Source organism: Mustela putorius, unplaced genomic scaffold (genome assembly GCF_011764305.1).
Source record: "Mustela putorius furo isolate JIRA1106 unplaced genomic scaffold, ASM1176430v1.1 tig00003834_pilon_pilon_pilon, whole genome shotgun sequence".
Lineage (NCBI taxonomy): Eukaryota > Metazoa > Chordata > Mammalia > Carnivora > Mustelidae > Mustela > Mustela putorius.
Window position 1 is genome coordinate 114,526,108 of NW_025421987.1, and position 23,470 is coordinate 114,549,577.

Below are 23,470 nucleotides of genomic sequence, written 5' to 3' on the forward strand. Positions count from 1 at the left end.
CTGCTGAGCAGAGAGCCCAACATGGGGTTTGATCCCAGGACCCTGAGATCATGACCTGATCTAAAGGCCAAGGCTTTAACCCACGGAGCCACCCAGGTGCCTCTAACAGATAGTGCTTCTTAAACAGTCTGGTAGTATTGAGTCTGGTCACAACGCCCAAGGAATGAAGGATTAACTCCTAGAACACGGGAGTTTATAGGCTTCTTTGGCAGGATGCCGGTTTTATAAAGGACGTTTTATTGGAAAATGGCCATGCTCATTTGCTTATGTGTTGTTTATTACTGTTCTGTCACTACAATAGCAGAGCTGAATAGTTGAGACAGGATGTCTGAACTGCAGAGCCAAAAATATTGACGACCCGGCTCTCTCCAGAAGTTTGCTGACCTATGAAGATGAATGTCCCAGATCCGTTAAGGAGTATCGAATTGGGGCCCACATGATTTAGAAACATTCTAAATCGTCATGTTTTAATTACTGTACAGGATCGAAATGTACTTTTGTTGTTGTTGGAGAAAAAATGCCTATAATCTTAGGGAAGCGAGTGAGAAAATGTTATGCGTGATTCAGATTTCACAAAAGAGTGTCTTGGGACAGACTTGCCAGTGCATGAAGGGCACTGCTTACCTGGGCAGTGGGGTTTGGCCTCAAGTTCTGGTGAGGGATCAGCTCCATTTTAGGGGAGGAGCAGTAAATTGGGGAAGCGTCTAACTGTTTTGCTTCAGTATGCCTGCCAAGTTGTGACTCAGGGCAATCTGGCGCTGTGTTCATGAGTCTTTGCTAAGAGTCGAGTTTGCACAATGGAAGAAATGTTCAGTATGTTTGTTGTCTGCATGTTCTTGGAAAGTGCTAAAATGACACCTAAAACTGCAACCATGTATTTATACACTGGAGAATTGTCATGAGATCCTTAACGCTTCTTTTCAATTTCTGTTTCCTTGTTTCCAAATTCTCATCTCAAAATATCTGCTTTCTCCCATAGAACACATTTCCCATCATTTTGATCTCACTTGCTCAAACTTTTAAACACATATTCTATTCCCAAATCTGCTTAAAAAAAAAAAAAAAATACTGGCCTGGGGTGCCTGGTGGCTCGGCCAGTTAAATGACTCTTGATGTCCGCTCAGGTCATGATCTCAGGGGTCGTGAGATAGAGCCCTGCACTGGACCCCACGTTCAGCTCAGCTAGGAGCCTGCTTCACTCTCTCTCTCTATCTCTCCCTCGGTCCCTCCTTCTGCCCGTGCATGTGTATGTGTGTGCATAAGTGCGGCCAAACTTTCTCTCTCAAATAAATAAAATAAATCTTTTAAAAACCCCACAAAACTTGAGGTGCCTGGGTGGCTCAGTCAGTTAAGCATCTGCCTTTGGCTGAAGTCATGATCCCAGAGCCCTGGGATAGAGCCCCACATCGGCCTCCCTGCTTAGCAGAGAGCCTGCTTCTCCCTCTCCCAATCCCCTGGCTCCTGTGCTCTCTCTGTCAAACAAATAAATAAATAAAATCTTAAAAAAAAACCAAACAAACCCAAACCCCCAAACTTGATCACGCTGAATTTGTTATGTGTCCTGGATTATTTTATCAATAATATATGCAAGTATAAATTTTCCTTTTCAGATATCAAAATCAGATTATTCACTCATGTGATCATTATTAATCCTTTGAATATTTCTTTTAATCCTTGGAGAAATGCACTGTGTTTTGTGTTTTAGCACAAAGCTCAGGAAACTGAAAGTCCTATGACTTGAGGTTTAACAACAATTAACATTAACCATTATGAATGGTTTACTCAACCTCTCTGAATTCAGTATTTTCATCTTTCCAGTAAAGAGTTTCATTCCATCATCTCAAAGATCTTTCTAACCCCAGCAATTTGAGCTGACTTTATGTTGCAGTTTAATACTAGCTTAGATGTTCAAGTAAGTGCTGAATAATTCTCCATTTTCCAGAGTAATGTTTCCTTAATTAAAAATAAAATCACAAGATGTTTCATATGTACACAGAGATTTTTACAACCAATAGTCACCTAGCTTTATATCTATACTATCGCTTAGCTTTAACAAATATTAATACTGAACCATAGTTGTGCCTGATTTTTTTAAAAAGATTTTATTTATTTGAGAGAGAGAGAGTGAATGGGGACAAGTGAAGGGAGGGGCAAAGGGAGGTGGAGAAGCAGACTTCCTGCTGAGCAGGGAGCCCAGTGCGGCTCCATCCAGGACCCTGGGATCGTGAATTGAGCCAAAGGTAAATGCTTAACCAACAGAGCCACCCAGGCACCTCCCTGATTGTTTTTTAATAGATAAAGAATGAAAGCATTACATGTACAGGTAAAGTCATTATTTTGTATAGGTAGTCAAAAAGTGTAAAATACTTTGGGACATATTGGCCTCTTCAAAGTCCTTAACCATGAGAAGCAATGGTAAATCCAGTACGCAGATGTGGTGCAGACAGGTGTAAAAATTATATTTGAGCCAACTCAGTAAGTAAATGCAGAATCCAGGACTCGACCACATGCAAGGTCATCTAAGGTCTGTATTCTTCCATTACATCTTGACTCTCCTTTTCTAAATATATCATTCTGTAATTAGGGCTCCTCATCAGCAACACAAATGGATTCTGGTTATCTGAAGCAAAAATACTAGTTTATTAAAAATATATGTTGTGGGGCGCCTAGGTGGCTCAGTGGGTTAAAGCCTCTGCCTTCAGCTCAGGTCATGATCCCAGGGTCCTGGGATCGAGCCCCACATCGGGCTCTCTGCTCAGCAGGGAGTCTCCTTCCTCTTCTCTCTGTCTCTGCCTACCTCTCTGCTTATTTCTGATGTCTGTCTGTCAAGTAAATAAATAAAAATAAAATAAAAACATATGTTATAACTTATAGAACCAAAGAAAGGAGTGAGCAGCCATCTCTTAAAAAAGACAGGAAGCAGTAGTTTTTTGTAAGGTCTAGGTAGTGGGAATAATCAGAAAGATTTTTCTGGCCTTCATTGTTAAATGAATCTGCTTGCTCCATTTTTGATCTTGGGTCCCTCTGTTCAAGATCAAAATTGCTGGAAAAGAAAGACTGATTGGTCCAGGATGGACTATGTGCCCATCCTTCCAGGGAGGGTGTCAGAGCCCTACATTTGATGGTTCTACCAGGGCTGCCTGCAGAGGGGTGTTTTGGTTTCTGGTGGAATAAGAAGGTTCAGTGACACGAGGAAGGGCATGGATGCAATTCTGCCAAAAATGTGACATAATCTGCTCTGCTAATTGTGGCAACCATGAGAACGTGCCTCTTGTATCTGATTACAGGAGAGTAATTGGCTAACGGCCCAGCTCTTGTGCTCTGAAACCATTTCACTGTGTCGGTACAGAGGACAGGCTTTCTATGGGCAGCTTCCAACCCATGACTGAGTGAAGTAGAGGTGCTAAACAGTCTGTTCCTGGCGGTATGGAACTGCCCTGTTCGTCATTTTGGCTGGGTGACTCCATGGTGACCTTGGTAAACTTTTGTTACAACTGCACTGCAGTTTAAGACACTGTTGTCCAGATTTTCTTCCTTCCCTCTCTCCTTTGCTTGACCTGAGACCTGCATTATGATGTTCTCATCATTGGCTTCTAAGAGGACCTACAATGGCACACATAAAGTCATTAATATTCAAAAACAATATTAAGTCGCACATCCATGAATGATTTCCTGAGACTATCATTCCCCCTTTCCCACGTTCTTTAATCCCCCTTTTGTTGTCATTGTTGTTGTTGTTCTTACAGCATTTAAAACCTTCTAATAAACTATGTGATTATTTATAGTTTATTGTTTTTCTCTCCAAAGTAGAATGTACAGTCTCTTGAGGCAGAGGACAGAGATCTATCCTATTTTGCTTACTGATATATCCAAACACATAGAACAGTTCCCAACCATAGAGGGCACTCAATAAATATTTGTTGAATGAATAACTTAATTTCCAATCGCTTGCAACGTAATCTCCAAATATTTTCTTTTGGGTCCTCAATGAAGTAATCCTAGAATCCCAGAACCCCTTGTCCATGCTGGATTCTTGTGGGTATTATGATTAATGGCACCAACAATTATTCCATTGCCCTGAAAAGACCATAGATTCCTCCAACGGCAGCCTTGTGCAATTAGAGTTAACTTGATCCTCTAATTCTGATTTAAGGGAAGTTCTTTTTCACTGAACAACAGTAAGTTTGAAGAAAAATTGCTTTTCTTAAAGTCAAGAATCCGGGGTGCAAGTTTGCTTCAGTGTCTTCTTCTCAGAAGGAAATGACTTACAAATAACAATCATAAACCCAAGCCCATTGAATCAGACATTTTTCTGCTTCCTTAGAATTGCCCATCACATTTGGCCTCTTTCCCCCCAGAGGATTGTTGAAATAGAGAGCCATAGCTCAGAGTTGACTGGGGTCAGTGCTCTTTGTATTTTCCAGTCTTAGAAGAGATAAATCCAGGGGATATCACTGTGTGTCCTACCTAGAGCTGCCACGGTACGGAGATGACCATTTCTGGAGGTTCCTAAGAAAGCAAGAAACAAAAACATATTGGGAGGATGTGTCAGACAAATGCTTTGTGAATGAGGTCAGAATATGGTGCTACTTACGTTAAAGACTTAGGTTACTACCCTTAAAAACTTACACGAGTAATCAGGAAGCTTTTATGAGTACATTCTCTTTATCTCAACATGAGGACTGAAAGTAGCCCTCGTGGTGGTTTTCACATCCCAGGGTCTTATTGGATACGGAAGCAACTTTAAGAGCCATGTGTATCTTAATGAGGGATGTATTCCAATCTAAAGTAGCTGAATCTTGTTTCAAAGAGAGGTTCTAGGGGCCTGGCTGGCTTGGTAGCTGGTAAATGTGATTGTAAAGACCTCCAGGTTGTAGATTTGAGTCCCATGATGGGTGAAGAGAGTACTGAAAAAAAAATAAATAAATAAAATCTAAAAAGAGAAAGAGAGAGAGAGAGCGGTTATACTCTTATTCTTGATTGAGAGAAATTTGTTGATTATCCTAAGGCTTTATTTCATTTTTTTCTATTACACTATGGTATTTAATAAAGCATATGTATCATTACATCCTATAGTATGGGAAGAAAAATTAAATGATAATGAAACTCAATTCCTAAAACATTGTTTATAGAACAAGATCATTCCCAGAATATTGTAGTAAAGCAAAATTAGAAAATCAAACTCAGATTTGTGTTTAAATTCTGCCCTGTGGCACTTAACAGCTGTGTGACTCTGAAGAAAATACTGCATATCTCAATTTCCCCATTTGTATAATGTGGTTCAGTTTGGTAAAATATTGGTCAGATTGATCAATGAGAAGTTTAGATGTAAGAGCATGTAAAGCATGTGGCATGGTGTCTAGCACATAATGGAAACTGCAGTGACAGCTATCACTGGGTTCTGGCTGTGTGCATTATATTGTTTACATCATCAGGACCTCCTTATCTCTATTTCTTATTGGACTGTACCCAATTGTCCTGGCTCCTCCTCTAAACCTGTCCCAGCTGGATTTGTGTTTAACCATGTGTGGAAAACCCTTTCAATTCTCTTTACCAGCAGAAGCGGTTTGGTTTTCTTGAAGCAAATAATATGGTCAATAACATAATCAATGATTTGTTGAACAAGGATGGTGCAACTATTGACAAAAGCACATCTTGGGGAAATTTCTTTGGATCTCAGGTTCCCAGCCTCCTCTTTTTCCTGATGATTAGGGATTTCTTAAAAAGGGCTTTACATGCTCCTGGAAGAGGAATAAGGTTTTTATTTAAGGAGAAAAGGAACTTGGAACAACATGGAAAAACGAAAACAAAACAAAACAAAACAAAACTTGGCACTTTCAAATCAGTTAAACATCACTTGATTTGATATCTATCTCTCCTTCCTTCTTTCCTCTTTCTCTCTCTCTCTGTCTTTGGAATATCTATTAAAACTTAAATCACTGGAATATGTAAAAAGTGATCTCCCCTGAAATACGACCTCCTAACTCTTACTGCCCTGTCTCGAACTTCTTGTCATTTCTTACCTCAAATCTGTAGAGTTACTAGACCCCCACTATGTATTCTTTAATGCTTGTTCTAGAAAAATTGAAAATAAGGATCCTGAGAAGAAAGGACACAAGAAGAAACTATAATTCCACAAGCCATCGCTATAAATATTTTGTGTGCATTCTGCCAGTCTTTTTTTTTCCTACATAGAAACAAATTTAAAACACATTGTTTTTATAAGATCCTCCTTTTTTATTAAATATTGATATGAAAAGTATCCTTAGTCCACTGCCCAGCTCAGGAGGTCTCCAGCGGGTCTGTTAATCTCTTACCAACTCCACTCTACCCTCTGTTGTTACACAGGTCTTGGGGTCCTAGTGCCCTTTACTTTGGGTCCCTAAGACCCTGGGGCATGTAGAGGAAGGGTGTTTACTCAAGGAAAATGCAATGGGGACAGAGCAAAGACCTGAGACATACAGAGGCTGCACTGTGGATGGATAGCCCTTGGAGCGGTTCCCAAAGATAAGGTACAGCCTTTACCTCCTATTTCACCAAAGAATCTTTGTTTTCATCCCTTAGTGTAGTACAAAGGCTGAGAAGAGCTGGGGGAGACTGCTATTAAGGCTTGTCCCCCACGCAGTTGTGGGTCCTCCACGGGACTTCCCCTCCTTTTTAATATGAACCTTCCGTTAGGTCACTTCTTCATACTACGCATCCCATTCCTGGGTTTTGCTTTGTTTTGGTTTGGTTTGGTTTTTTTGGTCCCTTGAAAATAGACCTCCCATATTGGTAAAGAATCTGGAATGCTATGTTAATATTTTAAGTAAGCAGTGAAAAACAATTGGATGTTTTTACTCAATATCCTATATTTTCACCGCTTATTGGAAGCAGCATGGGAGGAAACCTAAAGGCAGGAAAAACACTTTTGAAGAGTGGATGAGATGTGAGGAAGGCCAGGAGAAGGCAGTAGTAGCAAATGTGGTAAAGAGGAAGGGTACCTAAGGGCTCGGTGATAGACTCAGTTGGTATTCCCATTACTGCTGTCTCCTCCTGCTATAGATACGAGTGTCCCATCATCCATCACCATCAGGAGCATCCTTTGTGTACTCATCTGCAGTCCCTTTCCCACCCCTGCCTCATTGCCTACCTCCTGGACTAATTTCTAAAAACTACCAAACTCTTCACTACATCATGGATAAGTAGCATCGAGACAATAGTTGCTGGGAACCAGACTCATCAGATTTAGTGTGAAGGATGAAGAGCGCCTGAAAGTGTTTAGATTGCATAGTGTTGACGCTGTTAACACTTAGGGTATTACATTACTGTAGTAATCATTTCAAAGACTGTATATCACACATTTATCATAAAAAAATCCAATCAAAGTTCTGCTTGATAGAAGAAATGTGAGGATAGGCAGTGTCTGTATCCCCCTTTCTGCTACTGAGGTACACTGGGAAATGCAATTTGAATCTCATCAGGACAGCAGAGTCACTAAAGAGAAAGGAAGAGCTCACAATTCGATTTACTTTTATATCTGACCTCCTTATATTTCGTTATTAAGCCTTGAACTCATACTGGAAACCTTATCCTTCGCTTTTGCTTATTACCAAGTTTAACCATTTGTGGGTGAGTAGGAAGCATCTAAGTCTTCTTACAATACAAATAGCAAGTCAAATTCTCCGACACTCTTGTTTCCCAATGAAGAAGAAGGAAGTACCGAACTGGAGACATGGGACATTCCACTAGATTTGAGCGCTGTGTAATTATTTATACAATCCCCAAAATACATTTTACCATGTAGGGTATAAATCCTGTTTCCTCCCCATGAATTGTATTTATCCATGGAAGTCAAAGGTGTTATTAACTTAAATCCTGGCAGAGCCTTGTCTGTTTTAGCACTCACCAGCCCACATGGTAATTACTGCTGCTGTACACAGAAGGACTTAAAATTGACACAGGATTTCTGCCCTTTAACCTGTTTTAAGAATCCTTCACCTCTGAATTTGAGGCTGAGGGATGTGCTGCCTCCTGCCTTAGCCTTCTAAGAGATTTATCGCAACCAGACTTGAATTACTGCTGACCGGAAGGTGTTGTGTGATCATTACTATGCCTGTCGGGTAGAGAGGAAGAGGCCAGCCTTGGGGAGTAGCATTGAATGATTATAGTCATGCAAGCATGGAGATATCATCAGAGAGTCAGGACAGAGCGCCTGGTAGAGAAATTCAGGAAAGCGGGGAAAGGATGGATAAGTGATCACATTGCGAAGGATCTTGCCTACCTGCATGGTAATTTTGGCATCTATCCTCTTTTTTTGGAAGAAGCAAGTGGCATATGCTTTGCTTTCTAATTTTAGAGGTAGCCAAAGGTATATCTGTAAGGCGGATGTTGTGGATAAATCTGAAGGAGAAGCTGAAGGAAGAAAGGAAGAAGGGAAGGAGGGAGGAAAGAAAGAACCCAGTACCTCCCTTCAACTATTTCGCTCGTACTGGCATACCTCCTTTTATTGTGCTTTACTTTAGGGTGCTTCACAAATAATTGTGCTTTTTACAAACCAGAGGTTTGTAGCAACCCTATATAGAGCAACTCTATTGTGCCATTTTTCTAACATTTGTTCACTTTGTGCCTATGTGTCACGTTTTGGCCATTCTCCCAATATTTCAGACTTTTTCACTATTTATTATATTTGTTTTGGTGACCACGATTGGCCACCTTTCATATTACTATTTTAATTGTTTTGGAGTACCACCAGCATTGCCTGTATAAGATGGCAAACTTAAATCAATAAATGTCTGTGTTCCAACTCCTCTACTACTTGGCCATTCCCTGTCTCTCGCTCATTCCTTGGGCCCCTCTACTTCCTGAGACACAACGATATTGTAATTAGGTCAATTAACAACCTTACAGTGGTCTCTAAGTATTCACATGAAAGGAAGAGCTGCATGTCTCTCACTTTGAGTCAAAAAGCTAGAAATCGTTAAGTTTAGTGAGGAAGGATGTTGGAAGTCAAAATAGGCCAAAAACTAACCCTCTTGTGCCAAACAGCTAAGTTGTGAATGCAAGGAAGTTCTGGAAGAAAATTAAAAGTGCTACTGCCATGAACATGTGAATGCTAAGAGAGTGAAACAGACTCATTGCTGATAGGGGGAAAGTCTGAGTGGTCTGGATAGAAGTTCAACCCAACCAAACATTCTCTTAAGCCAACGCCTAATCCAGGGGAAGGTCCTAACTTTCTTCGATTCTGTGAAGGCTGGTAGAAGTGAGGAAGCTGCAGAAGAAAACTTTGCAGACAGCAGAGGTGGGTTCATGAGGTTTAAGGGAAGCAGCCGTCTCCATAACATCAAAGTTTAAGGGGAAGCAGCCAGTGCTGATGTAGAAGCTGCAGCAGGAGACCCAGAAGATCCAGCTAAGATAACTAGTGAAGGAGGCTGTGCTAAGTAACAGATTTTCATGTAGATAACACAGCCTCCTATTGGAAGAAGATGGCATCTAGAATTTTCATAGCTGAAGAAGAGAAGTTAATGTCTGGCTTCAGAGCTTCAAAGGACAGGCTGACTCCCTTTTTAGGGGTTAGTGCAGCTGGTGACTTTAAGTTGAAGCTAATACTCATTGACCATTCCAAGAAAAATCCCAGGGCCCTTAAGAATCATGCTAGATCTACTCTACCTGCTCTATACCATGGAACAACAAAGTCTGGATGATAGCACTTCTGTTTATAATATGATTTATGAATATTTTAATTTTAAACCCACTGTTGAGACTTACAGAAAAAAAATTCCTTTCAAAGTATTACTGCTCATTAATAATGCAGTTGGTCATCCAAGAGCTCTGATAAGAGTTATAAGATTAAAGTTTTCATGCCTGCTAACATTATATCCGTTCTGCAGCCCATGGATCAAAGAGTAATTTTTTTTTTTAAGATTTATTTATTTAGGGGCACCTGGGTGGCTCAGTGGGTTAAAGCCTCTGCCTTTGGCTCAGGTGATGATCTCAGGGTCCTGGGAGTGAGCCCCACATCGGGCTCTCTGCTCAGTGGGGAGCCTGCTTCCCTTCCTCTCTCTGCCTGCCTCTCGGCCTACTTGTGATCTCTCTCTGTCAAATAAATAAATGAAATCCTTTAAAAAAAAAAAAAGATTTATTTATTTATTTGACAGAGATTACAAGTAGGCCGAGAGGCAGGCGGAGCAGGCCGGGAGGAAGCAGACTCCCTGCTGAGCAGAGAGCCCAATGCGGGGCTCAGTCTTAGAAACCAGGGACCATGACCTGAGCTGAAGGCAGAGGCTTTAACCCACTGAGCCACCAAGGTTCCCCTCAAAGAGTAATTTTGACTTTCAGGTCTTCTTACTTAAGAAACACATTTTGGGGGTGCCTGGTTGCCTCGGTTGGTTAAGTCTTCAACTCTTGATTTCTGCTCAGGTCGTGATTGCAGTATTCTGAGATAGAGTCCTGTGTCAGGCTCTGCATTTGGCTAAAATAAGTAAATCTCTGAGGAAAGAAAAAAAAAAGAAAACACATTTTGTAAGGTTGTAGCTGCCATAGATAGTGATTCCTCTGATGCATCTGGGAAAAGTACTTTGAAAACCTGGAAAGAATTCACCATTCTAAATGCCATCAAGAGGGAAGGTCCAAATATCAGCGTTAACAGGAGTTTGGAAGAAGTTGATTCCAACCCTCATGGACAACTGGGAAGGTTTCAAGGCTTCAGTGGAAAAAGTCACTGTGGATACGGTGGAAATAGCAAGAGAAATAGACTTGGAAATGGAGCCTGAACATAGGACTGAATGGCTGCAATCTCATGATAAAACTTTAATGGATAAAGAGTTGATTCTTGAGGATGAGCAAAGAAAGTGGTTCTTGAGATGGAAACTTCTGGTGAAGATGCTTTGAAGGTTGTTGAAATAACAACAAAGGATTTAGAGTATTACATAAACTTAGTTGATAAAACAGCAGGAAGGTTTGAGAGGATTGACACCAATTTTGAAAGACTCTACTATGGGTAAAATGCTATCAAACAGCACCGCATGCTACAGAGAAATCACTCAAGAAAGGAAGAGTCCATTGATGTGGCGCATCTCATTGCTGTCTTATATTAAGAAATTGCCACTGCCACCCCAGCTTTCAGCGACCAACCTCCTTTGATCACTCAGCAGCCATCAACATCAAGGCAAGACCTTCCACTAACAAAAAAGATGACAACTCATTGAGACCTCAGATAATGGTTAGCACTTTTTTTAGGGAAATAAATATTTTTAATTAAGGCATGTACATTGTCTTTTTAGACACAATGCTACTGCACACTTAACAGACTACTGTATAGTGTAAACATAACTTTTATATGCACTGGAAACCAAAAATTGTCATTTAACCCAGGGCAATTGGGTGGCTCAATTGGTTGGGCGGCCCACTCTTGGTTTCTGCTCAGGTTTCCATCTCAGCATCCTGCGAACAAGCCCTGCCTCAGGCTCTGTGCTCGTTTGGGGATTCTGCTTCAGGAGCTCGTGCTCTCTCTCTCTCTCTCTCTCTCCTCCTCCCCTTACTGTTTCTCTTTCTCTCTAAAATAAATAGATAAATAAATAAATCTTTTTTTTTAAAGTTCTTTAGCTCACTTTATTATGATATTTACTTCATTGGGGTGGTCTGGAACCAAACCCACAGTATCTCCGAGGTGTGCCTCTATACAGTTTTTTGTCATATGTGCAATAGAAAGGCAGACCTCAGCTTAATACATGCCAAATCATTACAAAATTTGAAATTATAGGGACCCGTGTTAATGAACTTTTACTGAATTTACAAAATGTCCAAGGTTATACCTCATTGTAACTTAAAAGACAAATCTCAAAGTGATCTTTCAACTTCCCCGGAACATGATGTGAAAGGAATGCTGTGTGATTTGAGATACTGTCTGGTGGGCAGCACTCTCTTGGCTCTCTCTCACCTGACATGTTTTTGCCTCTCTCTAAAATACTTTGGTGCCCCTGTTCAAAGGCTCTGTGGAAACAATAATGATGCTTGACTGAGTGCTCAGATAAAATGGATTTTCAAGAAAATTAATAGCCTCTGTTCTGATTTGGGTGATGTTTTTGCAAGATAATTGACAGAGAGATGCTTTAAATTGTGATCCAAAATATCAGATTCATACTGTTTTCCACGTCCCCACTGTTACTATGTCTAGGGTCTGATTGATAGCTTGCCCTGATAGGTCTTTTTGTTCCTACCTAGCACAGCATTAGTGAAAACAGCTCCCACCTCGAAACAGTGGCTATATAAAAAATTAGAATTAAGGGCCATTCTGGGATGATGGGGATAGTAGTGTTTGGGCAGGGATATGGCTCATTTATAAGGTTTCCCCATTAGTCATAGACAATAGAGTTGATTTATTGCCTCATGGTTTTTGAGTTGCTCTTTCTACCAGTGGACTGATGGATATGAGAGTATTGCAATTGAGGGAACCAAATTAATTGGAGAAGGAAGTTAATTTGAGTCCTCCATGGTCCTGGGCTAGTTAATGTGGGAGCTATGGTTAGATCTCAGGTCTCCCGGAGCCTGGTGATGGGAGGTTGAAATGGCATTGCTGTGGCACGGATATTTAAGAATATGAATGAAAGGAAACCATAGATTTCAGTCAGGAGAGCATGGAAGAATCCATGGTGCTGAAGCTGTTAGGAGGATGCCCAGATTGGGTACCTACTCCATGCGCACTACATATGCTTATTATATGTGTATTCAAACACACTTTCCAAAAAGTACAACAGCAACTAAAATAAAAGGTGATTTTTATGTCAGACAACCCCTATATCAAATCCTTTATTGTGTGCTTAAGTAAGAAAAAAAACTGATAGATTCCAAGGTTGGATGGTTACATCTGTTGTTTGGGAAATTGTGAGATCTAATACAGTATATACGAAACAACTTAAAATATCAAGAAATACCAAGGGCATTTCCTTTTTTTTTTTTTTTTTTTTAAGATTTTATTTATTTATTTGACAGAGAGAGAGAGATAGCGAGAACAGGAATACAAGCAGGGGGAGCAGGAGAGGGAGAAGCAGGCTTCCCGCCTAGCAGGGAGCTTGATGCGGGGCTTGATACCAGGACCCTGGGATCACTACCTGAGCCGATGGCAGCCACTTAATGACTGAGCCACCCAGGTGCCCATCAAGGGTATTTTTGGCTATTACTTTTGTCAAATTTGTATTACAAATGTGAAATCATCACCCAAATAAGGTGGAAATTCACACTATTAAGGGTTTTTCCCTCCATCAAAAGAAAAATGAAGGAAAAACATATGTAAATAGATTAATAGTTTTGAGGGGTGCCTGGGTGGCTCAGTGGGTTAAAGACTCTGCCTTCGGCTCAGGTTATGATCTCAGGGTCCTGGAATCGTCCGCTTCCCTTTCTCTCTGCCTGCTTGTGATCTCTGCCTGTCAAATTAAAAAAAAAAAATAAATAAAATAAAAGATTAATAGTTTTGTTTTTAAGCAATAAATTTTTTCCATTTTCTTTTCTTTTCTTTTCTTTTGCCCAGGAATGCTTTTTAGTAGGAAATCTAGTATTAGGATTTTAATATATTCTTAAAGTGCATATTTTAAGGTATATAAATACATTTCAAAATATGAGCCTTAGGTTTGAATCTGAAGCTACTAACGGTATTTTCAGAGTTCTTTTGCTCAAAACATAGAATTGAACTTGATTATCCCTTTTGAAAACATGTTATTGAGGGACCTAGGTGGTATCCTCCTTCAGCACAGGTCATGATCCTGGGGTCCTGGGATGGAGTCCCACATCGGGCTCCTTGCTCAGAGAGGAGCCTTCTTCTCCCTCTGCCTGCCACTCCCCCTGCTTGTGCTTCCTTTGTCTCTCTGACAAGCAAATAATTGAAATCCTTAAAAAATATGTTCTTGAAGTAAAACATATATATGGAAAAAGAGACATGCATAAGTGTAGAGTTTGATGGGTTTTCAAAACTTGAACACTTCTGTGTAATTAACATAAAGGTCATAAAGCAAAACTTGACCAGGATGCCAGAACTCCCCAACCTGTGTCCCCTTTGAATCACAATCTTCCAAACCGCCAATGGGACTTTTAGCACTGTAGGTGAGTTTTGTCTATTTTGTACTTAACGTAAATGCATTCTCCTCACTTGTAACTGGCTACTTTTTCTCAGTATTATGTTCGTGACATTCATCCATCTGACGCCAATTATTGTATAATGCTCATTCACAGTGCTGCCTAATGTTTATTGTGGGAATTTATCTTAATACTGTTGTACAGTTTTTAAGGTATATATGTACTAATTTGCGACCAGCTACTAATGTATGAGAGTTCAAGTGACTATGCATTTTGCCCCAAACTTGGTATTTTCCATCTTTTTTTACTTTAGCCATTCTGGTGGGCAATCATTGATTTTTAAATTGACTAAATAAACCTCCAGCAAATTTGTGTGAAACAAAGGTCTTTATTTAGCAACTCGTGCATGCTGGGGGTGGGGAGGGGCAATGTTTCATAAAGTGGAATGCTTCAACATCAACAAGTTCAAAAAAGAAATACAGTTTAAATTACATAAGCAGAAATATCTCAGCACAGACAAGTGTTTTTGTTTAAAACACAGCCTTATTTTCAAAGAAAGCATTTCATTTGAGAATGGAGAGATATGCATATGGGCCAGACACTTATGGAATCTGAAAACTGACATTTTTAAGATTTTGGAGGGGAGGTGTGGGATAGAGGGAAACAGTAAGGACTTTATTAACTGTGCCACTAATGATTGAGATTTTCATAGAAAAAACATGAGGCAGTGGTTGATTTGTGTTTTTATTACCATTTCAGGGTCTCCATTTTGGTGCCTATTGGATATTGTTCCTATAAAGAATGAGAAAGGAGATGTGGTACTTTTTCTGGCTTCATTCAAAGATATAACAGATACAAAAGTGAAGATTACTCCAGATGATAAAAAAGAAGGTTGGTACTGTTTTCAGAAAACATTGACAGATGGAGTAACATTTTGAAATTGTGTACTCAAAAACTCTGGGAGGAAAAAAAACTGTCCTTTTAATAACAGCAACTGATAAATATTCATAACCATTAGCAGTCAGTATTTGGTGCCTATTGCAAAATCACAGAGACATTACATGAATTTACATTCTCGTCTTGGTAATAAAGACTCATTTGACGGGAACCAGAAGTTCATATTCCTATGCAAATAGGTTGAGGAAGGAAAATAGTTTACTAGAATATGAAGAGTCACACCACCTTGTTTTATTAGGGAAGAAAATGAGTGGATAGCAATAAGTGAACTAAAATGATGTGATTGAAAGTGTATCTCTCGGTTTCATCTAAAGTGCAGTAGCTCAAAACTCAGAAGTGAATTTCACGTGAAATATTAAGAATCAAGTTTAGTGGTTACTAGAGTGGACTGTCACAAACAAATGTGTATCTGTATCTTACTGTAAACTACAATATGATAATTTGTTTTAAGGCACAGAGAGACTTTCTGATGATCTTTAAAGCATTCTAAGACTCGATGTTGCTTTCCTTTTACTTCCTATTTTTACTTATGAAGAAATTCCTTGCGATTCATGCAAAGTGACAAAAATTGACACTGATAACATGTTGATATTGTTTCATTTATTTAAGCAGGAGTAGAATTAAATACTTTGGTGACCAGAGAAAAAACAGTAGTCATTGCAGGGATGTCCTATGTAGTAAATTCTTTATGAGAACAGGCTATTAGACATTTCAACAATCATGTCTTTGTAAGAATGAACTCTTTTACTCCAGCTCTTTTAAAACATGCATGGGAGTGTTTTAAATATATAATGTCTCTTGAAATGACAACATGAAGGGAGAACTATTCCGGTGTGGTGCCGCTACCCCCACTTCCATCACTTAAAATGTTTGCAAATACACAACTATTTTCCTGTGTGTTTGCATGACTAAATAGTGAGGCATATTTTTACATACATAAGGAAAGAACAGTCTTACAGTTAAAGTTACTTGGATATTAGAGTACGTTAATACCTGACCAGTGAGAGGAAAGGAAATGGGGAGTCACTGTGTGCAGTTTTTGTCTTTAGTGGTTTTTGTTTGTTTGTTTTTGGTGTTGCAGGAATTCAGAAGGTAAGTATGAACTGTATTTGCTCACAGCACTTGTGACACCACATGTGTGAGTTTTTTCCATACCAAGAACCAGTTCTACAACTTTCTGGACACCAGCTGGGGGTCCTATCATCTCATTTAGCTCTGACACCGCTCAGAGTTAGTGTCAGACGCCACAGGTGTATGAGCTCATTCCCGCAAGACTGCCCTTACCCCAGACGCCAGTCACAAATACCGAGTGCCCAGGGTTCCCGAACTTTTCTGTCCGACTTGGCTATAAAGTTGCGAGCTCCTCCACATGCCCCTTTTCAGATTTGATTATTTGCTGGAACAGCTCACAGTGCCCAGGGAAACACTTTACTTACATGGTTACAAAGGATACACTCAGCAACAGCATAATGGAAAGGACAAGGCATGGGGGGAAGGGATATGGAGCTGCCATGCTCCCTCTGTGTGTGCCAGACTCCCAGGACCTCAGTATGTTTACCAACTCAGGAGGTCTCCAAAGCCTGCTGTTCAGGCATTTTTATGGAGGTTCACTATGTAAACATGATTGACCACATCATTGACTATTGGTGATTAACCCAGTCTCTAGCCCCTCTCCTCTCCCAGAAGGTTAGGGGTGGGGTGAAAGTTCCAACTGTCTGATTTTGCCTAGATCTTTCACCGCTGAAGCTATTTAGGGACCTCCCCAGCCACCAGTCATTCCTTAGTGTATAAAAGACACTCACCATCTCAGAGATTCCAAGAGTTATAGGGTTGTTTGCCAGAAATAGGAGATAAAGATCATATATATATATATATATATATATATATATATATATAAACTAAAAAGAATTATGTGAGTACTTTTTTTTCTTCAAAGGGAGCAATTTAATTGACTTGCTTTGAAAATGAGAATTATGCGTAATGGTTTTTTCAAATTTAACTCATCACCTTTGTCTTAGATCTATTATGTTTGCAGAAAGGGAGAAATCCCTGTCTTGGAAGACTGAAAATTGATAAAAGGAGCAAAATACACTTACTCATTTGGGGTTTGAAAGAGCTCAACTAAAACACTCCTTTTCTCCACTCCAGTGCTGGTCCAACTCATAAGGAAATAAGAATAAAGCAGATAGGAGACCAGCATATCAACTTTCTTTCTGATGAAACCCATAACAGAGGGTCTGACATATATCTACAGCAAGTGAGCTTCCTTTTTTTGAGCTCCAAATTTCGGCAAAGCTACTCATCAGTCACAAACAGATCTATAATGAGGTAAGGCAGAGCTCACCAAGTTAGCATTTCAAGCTCAAGGACCAGAGCAGATCAGGTGTTCCCCAAAGGCAGTTGAGCCTTAAAGAGAAAGGGGCTGCCCTGGACATACCAACATGTCCTTCCAAGCTCAACCAAGTAAGTTCCTCCTCTTTTCCTGGGATGAAGTGAGTAAAGAAGCAAAGAGAGGCCAAGTGTGATACACTAACAGCACTGCTTGCACATGAAAGACTATACCCACAATTCGGGGGTGGAGGGCATGTATTTGAGTACTCTGGAACCAATAACAATTTTACTGATTCAGAGTTCTGTCTTAAAAATGAGTTTTACATTTATATTTAAATAAATGATGTTCAGTTATGCTCAGCAATACTCCAATTTATTTAGGGAACATGTATAATCATGTTCCTTCTTTTACAAAGTTTAAAGCAAAAAATATCAACAAAACACTTTTACCATTAATTATATAATGCAAAATATGGTTTAGGAATTTTGAAATACTTGATAGCAGCTCATAAAATTTTTTATAGCTTTATAACTTTTTCCTCAAATGATTATTACTTTATATAAGATTATGTATTATTTCTGCTATGTAATGAACACTTAAGAACATTTTTCATTACTACCGTATTATAAATATCCCACAAAAATATATAGTATTTTTATAGAAGCAAACTATGGTAAGCCAACATGATTATAAAAGATCTTAAAAAAATAAATATATATTTCTTTTCTTTCTTTCTTTCTTTCTTTCTTTCTTTTTTTTTTTTTTTTACCTGCACTTAATAGAGGAAAAATACATTAAAATTCACCCGTTGATGGCATGTCTTGCAGGAAAGGCACATCTTAGCATATGGTATTTTTAGAACTTCAGGATAAGTATTTGAAAATCATTGAAATGTCACTGTGTAACTGGAACAATATTTGTCTCATAGCACTAGAAAACTCTAAGTGAGCATGTAGCCTGACTCGACCCGATATTGCATCTCATACAGATATATCACTTTAGTTCACTGAGTTGTGGAAGATTTGTGTTAATTAAATTAATTTCCTATCAAGGCTCAGATGATGGTCCTTAAGGTATAAATTGTGCACTTCTATTTTAAAAATAAATACTTTAATTATTAATGTCTATATTGTTTGGGGTTTTACTTGATATGAGAAAAAACATTTTACAGAAAAGGCTAGCAAGGTGTGGGATACAAGGAACGGCATCGATGGGAGATGAACATGAAACGCAAAGCACTGTTTGTGCGCTCCGTAGCTCTCAGCTAGCAGATCTGGAGTGTATGGGGGGGTGGGGAGAGGCCGAGGAGAGGGAAAGCAAGGGGGGTGGGAGGCTCTGGGGGACTGCAGCAGAAATCTGGTGATTTTTACCGCCTAATACCCTCCTTTGTTTTGGATACATATTTTACTTCCATTCTAAAAATGTGTGTAAACCACTAACTTCTACATCTACGTCTAAGCGTTACTGAGTGCATAAGGTGGAACCTTGTTCACCTCTTTCACTATCATTAAGAATTATTTTAATGCCACGTAAAAGTAGATTATTAGTGGATTAAGTAATTCAACAAATACTTACTGAGCCCCACTCTGCCTCCAGATTTGAACTATTGTTTGGGGATGTCAGAATGGAGACCACGTGCTTTGGATCATCCATACTTCGGCTCAAATCCTGGTTCCACCACGTGCTCGGTAGTAGATCTCAGACTTGCTGCTTATCCTCTCAGAGACTGAGTTTTCTCATCTATAACATGGGGTAATCGTACATGCTGCGTTTGTTTCAGTTTGTCAAATGACAAAAACGACACAATTGAGTAACGGGCTTGATGCCCTTTATTCAAAGGCAGGCACTGCATGGATTGGGAGTGCCTCACAAGCAGTGGGTCACTGTCTCTGAGGGATATTGGGCAAGAATGAGTTTCCTAGGAAGATGGGGGACCATGGAAACTGGGTCATGATCAGCAAGGAGGTAGGGGATTTCCTTACGAGGCTTGCAAGGTCCTATGTTTCAGGATAAGGTAAGCTAACTAAAGCTGATTGGAAGGATTGTGCTTGGAGTATGTTTGGATTCCATGACAGGAATTCCCCTTAAGTGCAGGCTGGCATAGGTGTCAATGTCAGGCCACTGGGTCTGACATTGTGAGTCCCAGTATATGAATCAATTTTATCAGGTTTATAAGAAGTAACATATGCAAATCACATAAGACAGGATATAGAATATGCTCGGTAAAAGATAGTGGTCATGGTTCTATTCTGTTTTATTTTAATAGCTAGCCATTATTCAGTCTCTACTTCATGCTAACAGAAACTTCATTTATTTCTCATTACAACCATATGAATTAGGTATTATTCCCATTTACCAGTGAATTTAAGTAACTTGATAAAACTGACAGTGTAAAAAATATCTTAATAGAACTAAAACTTACATTCATATAATCAAATTCCAGAGTGTACATTCTTTTATTGGGATTTTTTTTTCCTCTCCTCAAGAGCTTATAATCTTATGAAGGACACAGATCCAGTGTTTGTAATTTAGTATATTCAGTGACAGTAGAGTGGCGGAAATGGTAAATTCTTTCTAGAAAAGGTAAAAGTTAGGGTGGAGCCAGCAAGAATTGGAGCAGAGTCAAAAACTTCATGGGGAAAATACTACTGAAGCAAGTCTTAAAAGATGAGTGGAGTTTGATAGACTGAACGGAGGGACATTAATTTCAGGAGTTGCACTAGCAAATAGTTAACCTTCTTTTGGAAGCAGATTATGAAAGTCAGGGAGTTGAAGTTTATCTCTACAGAGGTAGGCAGACCTTAAGTCCTAAATGTTTTATTATGCCTTTCTCTTTTTTTCAAGTTTTCATTTAAATATCAGTTAGTTTACATTTTATTACGTCTTTCTGGGGAGTTCATATGGTGTGGAGGTAGAATTCACCATTAGAATAAGTAGGCATTGAAAGATGAAGGCAAAGGAAGACTGATTTCAAGTTTCTGGCTTGGGGACAGTTATGGGCTGAATTGTGTGCTCCCCAAATCATACGTTGAAGCCTTAAACGCAGGACCTCAGCACGTGACTGCATTTGGAGACAGGGCCTTTAAAGAGGTAATGAAGGTGAAACGGAGCTGTGATGGTGGGCCCTAATTCCATTGGGCTGGTGTCCTCACAAGAAGAGGGATTCAGCACAGGGAGACAGGAGGGGCGGGCATGCATGGACAAAAGGCTGTGTGACCAGGAAGCAAGGGGGCAGCACCTCCTTCTTTTACTCTAAACAGATGTGATTTTATGAAAGCGGCTCTATATTCAAATGACAACCATTCACATTCACCTTCTTGAAGTCTCTGGATAAGCCAAGCTGATTTGTTCACTCTCAACTAATACAATGTATCCTCTTTTTTCCCTCCACATCCAGTTCTCCGATCTTCCTTCACTTGAATCATCTTTGTCACTCCTAGTCACTAGGAGAATCCTACCTTTTTTCTTTGTCATCAGTTTACCTGAGCCACCTGAGCTCACAGTGGGGGTCCTCCCTGTTTGCTGCTGACTTCATTCATCCGGCCTGTCTTTCTCAAACTGTGAAGGGCCTTCAACTTGGCATCCTGCTTCGTAATCTTTGAATTTCCTGAGTGCCTTGCACAGAACAGTCACAGAGGACACGCTTGCTCATTAATTTTATTAAAGGACCTTCACTTATGGGACAGCGTTCAGCTTCTTTTAGAAGTCCCTTTTCTCTGTACTCAGTTGCACGCGTCTCCGTCTTCCGAACTCATTTCACAGCAGTTCATTCATTATACTAATCTAGTTTTCCATTCAGACTGGATGAGTATATAATATGTGTCTTCTTGCTCCCGGCACAGGGCCCAAGGCAGTGAGTTTCATTTCTCATAGGATGCCCAGATCTGGTTTGAAATGATGGTTGACACTGAGCTATGCATTATGGACGCACAACATCATCAGTGCTCTCAGACCTGGAGACTGTTATGATTTCTAAAATGTGGGCACTTCATATTTGTCTTGAGAATTTAGGGGTTGATGGGTGAAGCTCCTCATATTCTCCGCCGGTAATACAAACCGGTATTCAAATGCAATGGCTTTCTTGGTAGCCTCACTTTTGGCGGATGGCGGCAGGTTGGCAGTATTCAGTACACTGACCGAAGTTTTACATTGCTCCTGCCTTTTCCTCTTCCTAAGAGGCTTCGGAAGAAATAATAATAATGACTAGCTGCATCGCACAACTAGATATCAATTACAGTTAGCTGCAAGAACTTGAAACCCTAACAACATCAGCTTAATCAGTAAGGGCTTTCTTTTCTCATATTGCGAGTGGTCTGAGCTGAGTCGCCCGTGTTTGGAATGGTGAGAGCAATACTGGTAGGCGCTCACAGGCGCTTTTTTTTTTTACTTTCTGCTCTGCTGTCTTCACGTGCTGCTTGTCATTCTCATTCTTTTCATTTTTAAGTTTTATTTATTTAAGTGACCTCTATACCCAGCGTGAGGCTTGAACTCACGACCCCGAGATCAAGAGTTGCATGCCCTTCCGACTGAGCCAGCCTGCACCTCATTCTCATTCTTGTCACCTCGTGGCTGTAAGATGCCTGTTGCACCTTTAGAACTCATTTCTGGTGAGACAGAAAGGATACTGAAAGACAGAGAACAAAGGCTTCTTCTGAGGCTTTGCCTTTGTGGGCAGGAAGGAGTGTCCGGGGATTTCCATCAAGATGTCATTGACTATAACTCTTTCACAGGGCCATCTCTAGCTGGAAGAAAAGCTAGGAAATCAAAGTTCTCCAGTCTATTTTTAAAAGTTTTCACACCTTTGGAGTAGAAATAGCCTAAAGAAAAAGGGCTTGGAAGTGGGGTTGGATCAACCAATCTAGAGTGTCTATCATTTACTGATGACTTTCTATAAGCCAGATTATAGATTCTACTAGGATTCTACTATAGATTCACAAGGATTCTACTAGGATGGAGAAGAGTAAAACAGACAAACAAAAAACAAGAAAAAGGAAAAAAAAAAAAGTGAAAGCAAGTGAACTGTCCAAAACCTTAGTGTTTTGAGGAGATGGAGACAGGATTGAGCCCAGGACTGACTGCCTGGTCTCAGAGCAGGTATCTTTCTAGCACGCTCTGGGGTATCCTATGAAACAAATGATAGAAATTTGGGAATGAGGTGGACAAAAGGTTGGGCTTGTTGCAGTTCCTTCCCCAAACCCCTTATTGTTATCTAAACAGAAAGCATGGGTGGCTCAGGTCTTGATCCCAGGGTCCTGGGATCCAGTCCTCCCTCAGGCTCCCTGCTGGCAGGGAAACCTGTTTCTTCCTCTCCCACTCCCCCTGCTTGTGTTCCCTCTCTTGCTGTGTCTCTCTGTCAAATAAATAAATAAATAAATAAAATAAAAACAGAAAGCTCCTGCCCCAATCCTTTTTTCAATCCTTTTTTTTTTTTTTTTTAAACATATAGTATATTATTTGCCTCAGGGGTACAGGTCTGTGAATCATCAGGCTTACATGTTTCACAGCACTCACCACAGCACATACCCTCCCCAATGTCCATAGCCCAACCACCCTATCCCTCTACCGCCCCTCCACCCCCCAGCATCCCTCAGTTTGTTTCCCGAAACTAAGAGGTTCTTATGGTTTGTCTACCTCCCCGGTCCCATCTTGTTTCATTGTTCCCTCCCTTCCCTTCCCCCCACGACCCCTGCCCTGCCTCTCAAATTCCTCATATCAGAGAGATCATATGATAATTGTCTTTATCTAGTTGACTTATTTTGCTCAGTATAAAACCCTCCAGTTCCATCCACATCGTTGCAAATGGCAAGACTTTGTTTCTTTTGATGGCTGCATAGTATTCCACTCTCTCTCTCTCTCTCTCTCTCCCTCTCTCTGTGTGTGTGTGTGTGTGTGTGTGTGTGTATACCACATCTTCTTTACCCAGTCATCTGTCCATGGACTTCTAGGTTCTTTCCATAGTTCCTGCCCCAATCCTTTTTACCATTCTCATTTCTTATTTAGAGTCCTTATTATTCAATGTGAGGTCTGAGGACCTGATACGTCAACATCACCCTTTGAGAAATGCAGAATCTTAGGCCCTGTAGCACCCTCAGAATCAGAATCTTCATTTTAATAAGATCCCCGGAGGAGTCCCCT

At 40.1% G+C, this 23,470-nt stretch overlaps 1 protein-coding gene across 1 annotated transcript in view; it reads left to right on the forward strand.

Annotated features, from left to right (window-relative positions):
- The window catches only part of KCNH8 (potassium voltage-gated channel subfamily H member 8), a 253,019-nt gene that overhangs the window by 18,562 nt on the left and 210,987 nt on the right, over positions 1-23,470 (forward strand). The window contains exon 2 of the mRNA XM_045088951.1: positions 14,806-14,937. Within this exon, the coding sequence (XP_044944886.1) occupies positions 14,806-14,937 (132 nt within the window). The remainder of the gene's footprint in view (positions 1-14,805; positions 14,938-23,470) is intronic.